Here is an 8,537-nt window from a genome sequence, read left to right as displayed (position 1 = left end):
TAGTTTCGAATCAACGAAATCGTTGAATTCGTAAGTTCTTTTTTTTTAAAGTTCAATTCATTTATTTCTTGATTTAAATTTGTAAATTTGGCTATTTTCTATTTCAGTCGATTCTAAAGAAGAAGGGACGTTTGGTCGGTTTGGGTCGTCGCACCCGGTCCGTTCCTCATTCTTCTGCACCACCGCCTTTTGTTGATCCAGAAGTACTTACGGCTCAGTTGAAGGACAAGGATGATCGAATATCTTTGTTGCAGACCCAGATGGCGGCTCAACAGGTGGGCTATGAGGCACAGAGGAGGCTGAACCAGCAAATGATGGAGATGATGCAGAGGATGTACCCGAACGAGGTGTTCCCGGACGTGCCAGACCCGTAGTTTTTTTTTTTCCAAAAACTCGGAATGTTTTATTTTTATTTGTGAAACTTTGAATATTTTCGAATTTAAATTTCAATTTTAATTTTAATTTCAATGATTTCAATTTTAATTTTAATTTTATATTTTCGAATTTAAGTTTCAAAAATTTTATTTTTTTTTAAATTCCGAGGAACAGGGTCCGTCGGAATATACCGAGGGACATGTTCCTCGTAATATTCCGAGGGACACAGTTCCTCAGAATTTTCCGAGGGACACTTTCCTTGGAATCTTCCGATGAAAATTCCGAGGAACATTTCGTCAAAACTTCCGAGGATTGGACCATCGGAAAATCCATCGAAATATCCTGAGGAAGCTCTCCCTTGGTATATTCTGAGGAGCTTTCCGACGAACATGTGGTCCTTAGAATTTCCTCGGAAATTTGTTTCCTCGGAATTCCCTCGGAAAATTCCGAGGGATTTCCGAGGAAAAATGAATTTCCGAGGAGTTATTTTCGAGGACTTGTTTCGTCGGTATGTCGTCGGAATAACGTTATTCCGACGACATACCGAAGATTTTTTCCCTCAGTATGTCGATGTTTTCTTGTAGTGATCGGTAAGATCTTCGTACTCGTGATTATGCGGATCAATGAGAAGGATGTCATCAATTTCTTGTTCAGGTTCCTCGACTTCATTTATCTGTTCTTCTTGCAATGATGGTTCTTCTCCACTGATGATTCGTCCTCGAGGTGTAACTTTGATCACTGCTAACCAATTTATACATGAATCTCTCATCCGAGGGTATGGAAGGAAGCTAACTTGGTCTGCTTGTGAAGCTAAGATGAAAGGCTCGAATTTGTAGTACCTTCGTCCACCGTTGACATCAACTACATCGAATTTGTTAGACCGAACACCTCTGTTAACGACGGGGTCGAACCATTCACATTTGAAGAGGACGCATTTCAGCTTCAGTATCCCTGGAAATTCGACATCAATAATCTCCGTCAAGATCCCATAGAAATTTGTTTCCCCTTTCACACATATTCCATAGTTATTGGTCGCCCGCTGTCTACCATACTCATATGTGTGAAAAGTATACCTTCGTGTGAAATACATCTGTGATGTGGTGACCTTTACAAGTGGAGATTGAATTACTTCGTGTAACCACTTCGTGAAAGACACGTCAAATTACATCGACTTTACGACGAAACGCTTTTGTCGTTACTTTACGAGGAAATAACGATGACATTATTTTTTCACGTAAGTTTCTCGTAAAATCGACGTAAATTTACGAAGATTATTTTTTCTCGTTAACTTTTCTCGTTAAACATGTGTTTTCTTGCAGTGCTATGTCGTTTCATAAAATATATATTGTTCGGTTATATAGTTATTTTTTTATTTATTTACAGAAGAACCAAAGTCTATTCATTTATACACTTCCTAACACCAAACGGGATGTTTGGTGAGAAATGGTTTGTTCACACAGTAACTTGATCTGATCCAACGATCCTATTTCTTTATTTTCTTCGCCATTAATATTTCTTTTGACAAAAAGAAAAACAATTTCGTGTGCATATAGTAGTTACTCGATTTCAACCATCCTGCCGGAAGACCACCCACCAGATTTCTTACCGAAAATAAACTGAATTCATCGACGTTGTTGAATGTTAGCAACGTAATACACTTAAGTTGATAAACACATGCATGCGTGAATAGTAGAGCTCCCATATTGGTGGTGACGTGGTGTATGTTGATTATGAAAGAGTGTATAAATTCATTTGATCTAATTTATTTTAACCGGAAGAAAACTTGATTTAACTTGAAACCAATTTTCTGTTCCTAATCCAAATTAAGTCATATTAATTTGGTCGTATATGTGTTGTAAAGTGAACCTAACACCAAGTTCAAAACCAAAATATTCAAAATTTAAACTTTTGAAATTATACGTTATTTCTAAATTATTAAACCAACTCAAAACATAAACCATACAGCTGGCTTATGTATGATTAAGGGAAAATTTTCTACATCACTTCATTTCAATTTTCCATCTCTAAACAGCTCCTGAATGTCAAAGTGACCAAATTAGACTTCATAAATGAGTAAATGACAATTTTATCATCATTTATAATTTCATAATTATTTATTAAATATATAAAATAAATAAATATTTAGAAAAATAAAATAAAAATTGATTTTCAAAATTCTTTTTAGACAATTACACCCCCTAAAGGGCATTGTTTCCACTATTCAAATTAGTTTTGATTAAGCTAAAATTTTATGTGATTATGTATGATTTATTATAAATATCTTTAAAGATATAATCATATATTGGAATAAAAATATACTAAAAATGAAACCGTTACATACAAAATATTTTGTATTCAATACGTTGTACTTTGTATTTTTTTAACCTCAAACAAAATGTGAAAGCAGTATAGAAGAAATATACAGTCTGGAAAAAAAAACAAAAATTGTAAAATTCTTCGGATATCCAAATCAAATTTTGTTTTGTCCAATTAATTCCATTTTGGAAAATAGAGATTCTGTAGAAAAGCAGAACTTTTTCTGCAAACCAGTCTTTTTGTAACACTTTCTGCAAATAAAGTCTTTTTTGTAACATTTTCTGCAAATCAATCTATTAAAAAATAATTACTTAAGAGCCAAAAAAAAAAAGAGAGAAAAGAAAGAAACTTAATTAGTAGTAGTATGAATCTGTGAACAGTGTGCGTAGTGGCACGTGCCAGCTTTGCAACAGTAAAGCTAAAAAACCGTTCATGTCTGGATCCGTCGACCAATATATTCCCGTCATGACAGGGGAGCCTCTCTTCCTCTCATCCAACGGCTGTCTTTAACCTTAAGGTAAATCAACCGTCGGATGTTCATCGAACGGCTCACAATAAATCTAATCTCATATCTCTCTCCTTTAAAATAAGACCAAACCTCTTCTCTTCCACTCTCCTCTCCTCTCCTCTCTCTCTTTAAAAACACAGTGAGCTTCGCCGTTAAATTTCTCCGGCACCGGAAAATTGATAAACGAGGATAACATAAAAATCACTGCATACTTCTCTTCTCTCTCTGTGTTCGTGATGCTTGTTACGGCGGCGACGCGACGGTTAGTGTATTGCCGGAGATATCAAGAACCGCGGTTGTGACCGGACGATTAATTTTTTTTTTTTAATTGTGTTTCGAATTTTGGAAGAGATGGAAGGACAGGCGAAGCTGACGAGGACGCAGTCATCGCTGCTCCGGTCATCGTCGACGGTGCGATCGTCTTTTCTTAGCTTAAACGGAGATTTCAGCGAAGTCACTCACCAGAAACAGGATCTAGAAGCCGGAGAGAAAGAAGAGAAACAGAGGAGAAAACCGCCTAAACCATTCGGGTCAAGTCCTCGAACCGGGCTAAACCGGATCAATCCGGGTCTAGCCTTCACCATGGTGTCTCTCTCGTTCCTCAGCCTCTCGTCTTTCTTCTTCTTCGTCGTGTTCTCCCAAACCGAGGAGCTTCTTACCTCCGAAAACCTCCTCCTAGCTCTGATCTTTGTCGCCGTCGCTCTGTTCTTCGCCTCCAAGAACATCGCGCGTCTCAACCGAACCGTACTCGCAGTCAAACAAATCTGCGACGAAACCACCAGAAGCTTAGGCTTTCAGAGCAAGAACCGGTCTAAATCGGTACAGTGGTACATCGGCGATTCCGATACCAAACCGGAGAAGAAAACCAAACGGCTAGTTAAAGAAGGCGTGCAATTCTACAGCAATGGAGATTTCTACGAAGGAGAGTTTCACAAAGGGAAGTGTAATGGCAGTGGTGTGTACTACTACTTCGCGAGAGGACGGTACGAAGGTGATTGGGTCGATGGGAGATACGATGGTCATGGGATCGAGAGCTGGGCTAGAGGGAGTAGATACAAAGGTCAGTATAGGCAAGGTCTTAGACATGGTTACGGAGTTTATAGATTCTACACTGGTGATTGTTATACTGGTGAGTGGCTAAATGGTCAAAGCCATGGGTTTGGTGTTCAGTCTTGTGCTGATGGTAGCTCTTATGTTGGTGAATCAAGATTTGGTGTCAAGCATGGGCTTGGATCTTACCATTTCAGGTAAATAGTTTTTTTTTGTGATTTTTGAAAATTTAATTATTAAAAATATTAATTTTGTTTTGCTTTATATTTTGTAGAAATGGAGATTGTTATGCAGGAGAGTACTTTGGAGACAAGATTCATGGGTTTGGTGTGTATCGTTTTGCTAATGGTCATTGTTACGAAGGGGCGTGGCATGAAGGTCGTAAGCAAGGGTATGGTGCTTACTCGTTTAGATCCGGTGATGCTAAATCTGGTGAGTGGGATTCAGGGAGTCTTGTAACTTCTCTACACCCTACGAGCGAGCCGGTTCGCAGAGCGGTTCAGGCTGCTAGAGAAACGGCTAAGAAGGCAGTGAACCGGAGACGAGTAGATGAACAAGTGAGTCGAGCCGTGGCTGCAGCTAATAAAGCTGCAACGGCTGCAAGAGTGGCTGCTGTTAAAGCCGTTCAGAATCAGATGGATGGTAAATTTTGTCAAAGTTGAAACATTTGGGTGAAAGAAAGAAAAATTGTAAATCTTTTTTTTTGGTTTGATGTTGATTTCGGTTTTGTTACCGGTTTTCTTTGTAACCCTGATTGAGCTAAAAGAAATGGAAAAGCTTGTTTCAGAGGTTTTTAACATAGTAATTTTCGATATTAATTACTTCTTTGACAACAATCTGTACATAGAAGTAGTATAAGAAGATGAAGATGGTTGTTGTCTTTTGTTTTGTAAATGAACGGCTTTATGATGGAATCTTTGGGAAGAAGTGATGTTGATTGATATTATGATCTTGATCTGGATCACTGACATGTCTTTCTTTTAGATATTACACAATAATGGTAATAGTTATTGCTACTTGGTTGCCCAAGAAAAACTAAAAATTTAGGAGAAGGAGGAAGAAGATTCTTGTTCGGCGCTAAGCTTGCGATTCCCCAAAACCTATCGGTTAAACTAATCACCCCGTGTCGTGATCCAAAAAAATACTACACCTCTTCTCAAAAATAAAAATAAGATTTTCTAGAGATTTTATGGTTATTAAAAATATAATAAATGTTTAAAATTTAATTTATTATTTATTTTTTTACACACTATCCAATTACTCTTCACCAATTAAATCTAATCAATTCAAATATTTTTAATTAATATTTATCAAAAGTATACAAAAATACCTTAAAAATATATAAAATCTATCTTTATGAAACAAGAAAAAAATCTAAAAAATCTTACTTTCACAAACAGAGGGAGTATTAATTGCATTTGCAATTTTGCATTGATACTACGACATGTTTATGGTCTATGCTCGTAATGTCAAAATACAATGCAATAATTCTATTTTTCTGTATGTTTAGCTATTATGTTAGCTAGCAAAACAATGGTGGTTTGTGAAAGAGGTTGCTTTGGGAAAAGATGTAAATTTGTTGGTTTTGAGACTGGTTTCTGCGGATATTATTTGGCTAAAGCTAGTTAAAGTAAGCTTCAGCCGAACACTTCTAGTTATAAAAAGTTGTGTTAGGCGTTAGCTGAAGTTTTGTTATCTTCAAAAATTTCAGTTTTTTTTTTTTTTTTGCAATATCATAGTTAACACTTAGCAGTCAATATTTTTTTTCCAAATACTAGGTTAGATTGAATCACTCTGCAAATACACATCATTGTATCTGACTTTTGTAAAATGCGGCTGCCAATATGATTTTTGAAAATGTTTAATAACTTTTTTTTTGTCAACTTCTTTTTATTAAAACCCAACAGGCTAAGATTACAAGCATATAAACCTAAGATTAATACATTCGGCCCATTACGAAGCCCAAACACATAAGATTAGGATTCCCGCATGTTCGACACGTTGTACTTGCGTGGCCTCGCCTCTGTAGAAACGAAGAAAGAGATTGCGCCGCCGGAGCTCATCACCGGACGAGGAACCATCAAACTCACTTCTCGCCTCGTTTGTAGTGCTTGCACGCCGCTCCTTCTTCTAATCGCCATTGATTCACCAAAGATTTTTCATCACTTGCTAGAGATTTATCCAGGAAAAGCTTCAGAGAGAATCAAACACTGCACCTTGCCGGAACACTTTCCTAAACGGGAAGCTCCGCCTCATCTGGAACTGCTTCAAAACGTCCGAGCTTATACACATCTTTGGTCTTGATTTTTTGGGAAACTCTGCTTGAGCTACGGCGAAGATTGATTCCTATCCAAAATCACGAACAAAGCTTTCTAACAAAGTGAGATAAAATTCTCAGAGATCTTACGAGATACAGATGAAATCAAAGGAGAAGCTTTAGAACACATCAAAAGTCGCCTAACGATCCAAACTGATCGCCAAACGAAAAACTAATCCGTTAACCGGAAGTAAAATCGCCTAAGCGAAACAAGGAAATCGATCTATAGATCGAATAAAATATTTTACAACAAAAAACATAAGGCAAGTCTCTCTTTCTCCCTGTAAAAAGTAGAAATCTGAGAACAGAGACAGAAAGAGAGAGAATCCTATCGTAAAAAATGTTTAATAACTTTATGTATCAACACATTGAGTTTGCGAATCGGCGTCAATTTCTAGGTTTCATTTGTATGCTTTTACTGGAAAAGGCAAATTTGAAATCGGTTTCTTTTGTTACTTTGAAATTTGAATTCTTGGTGACAGAAATTGTACTTAGTTACATTATGGATATGGATAAGGATTTAAAACTACTTAATCAATCATAGACTACAAAAACAAAACTATGTTGGTTACGGCATGTCGACAATAACAAATCCGATGCATACATATTTCGTCGCATAAAAGAAATGTCGAAGAAGCCATGTGTCCTTATCGATCATGATATGATGAGGATATCATTTGGGACTTATATTGTAACACCCGTCACCTCCTATATAGAGAACGGCGTGTTACTTACGGTAAAATATCGAATTAAACCGATTTATAAAATCAAATAAAGTGTCGAATCTTTTAATCAAATAATTTCCAAATAAAAACGAGTTTATAATCTAAAACCAAGTAACTTAAATCGAGAAGTTAATTAAAACTGAAATAAAATACAACGATCCAAGACACTAATCCGTCCACATATCCAACTAGTCGTCATGCTCACCTGCAAGGGGAAGAAAGAGGTGTGAGCAACAAGGGAGTTACTCCGTGAGGTATGAGATGCTAAACACGCAAACCACTGACTTGAGTAAATAGAACTCCCACTATGGAAGTTTAGCTCTAACATGAACAAACAAGATGCCTAAAGCATCACACAACACAAACAATGCGATGATAGCATATAGCTAGTTCATACACCCGCATCTCCTCATACGGATATATATATACATACGTTGCGTCGCTAGTACAGTCTGTCTCTGCACCCTCGCCCTCCAAAGCTGCGTCGGATGCAAACGTCTCTGCACCCACGCCCCACACAATAACATCACACAATCAAATCAACGGTTGAATCCTCTAGACCCCTAGTTCCAGTTTACAATGAATGAACTAACTAACAATCAAGACTCAAACAGACTCAATTCAAACAGACGGATCATGATTCGAAATCTAAACTACGATAGAGAGAATTCTACACTGGTACGGGATTTACAGAATAGACCCTCACCTTAGCCACTGGCAGGAAATAAACAACGGAAGATGCGGTCAACTGAGGTCAGCTGCAACACGACAATCAACGACTTAGGCTCAGATTCTCCAAAAATAAAGTTTCCTAAAATGGAACTTTTCCTAAAATGGAACATTTCCTATAATGGAAACTTTCCTAAAATAGAAACTTTCCTAAAGTAGAAACTTTCCTAAAATAACAACCTTTCTAAAATAGATTTCTGTAACTAGAAGTAAGGAGGCGACAAACTTACTAGAAAAATCCACCGGAAGCTCATCCAGAAATCCCGCCGGAAGCTCGTCCAGAAATCTCGCCGGAAGCTCACCCGGAAATCTCGCCGGAAGCTCACCCAGAAATCCCACCGGAAAATTCACTAGTGACTGGTCGTCGAATAATTCAACAACAACTCGTCACACGCAAAGAAATACTTTGACTTTTTCATATATAAGAGAAGGGAAGGGAGGTAGGTTTTCTAAACTTCCAATGTGGGACAAAATAAAAAGAAGGGTTTTGGGTTTTAATTAATAAAAACAAATGTGC

General features: G+C 37.3%; 1 protein-coding gene across 1 annotated transcript; it reads left to right on the top strand.

Moving 5' to 3' along the window:
- The first annotated feature begins 3,285 nt into the window (after positions 1 to 3,285).
- Positions 3,286 to 5,041, top strand: LOC106343999. The gene is made up of 2 exons (XM_013783371.1): positions 3,286 to 4,446; positions 4,524 to 5,041. Exons 1-2 carry the CDS (start codon positions 3,551 to 3,553, stop codon positions 4,909 to 4,911), a joined length of 1,284 nt encoding a protein of 427 aa, XP_013638825.1. The 5' UTR covers positions 3,286 to 3,550; the 3' UTR covers positions 4,912 to 5,041.
- Positions 5,042 to 8,537: the final 3,496 nt, after the last annotated feature.

This window comes from Brassica oleracea, chromosome C5 (assembly GCF_000695525.1).
Source record: "Brassica oleracea var. oleracea cultivar TO1000 chromosome C5, BOL, whole genome shotgun sequence".
NCBI classification, from domain to species: domain Eukaryota; kingdom Viridiplantae; phylum Streptophyta; class Magnoliopsida; order Brassicales; family Brassicaceae; genus Brassica; species Brassica oleracea.
The sequence above is the reverse complement of the archived record's forward strand: the minus strand, read 5'-3'. Positions and strand labels throughout refer to the sequence as shown.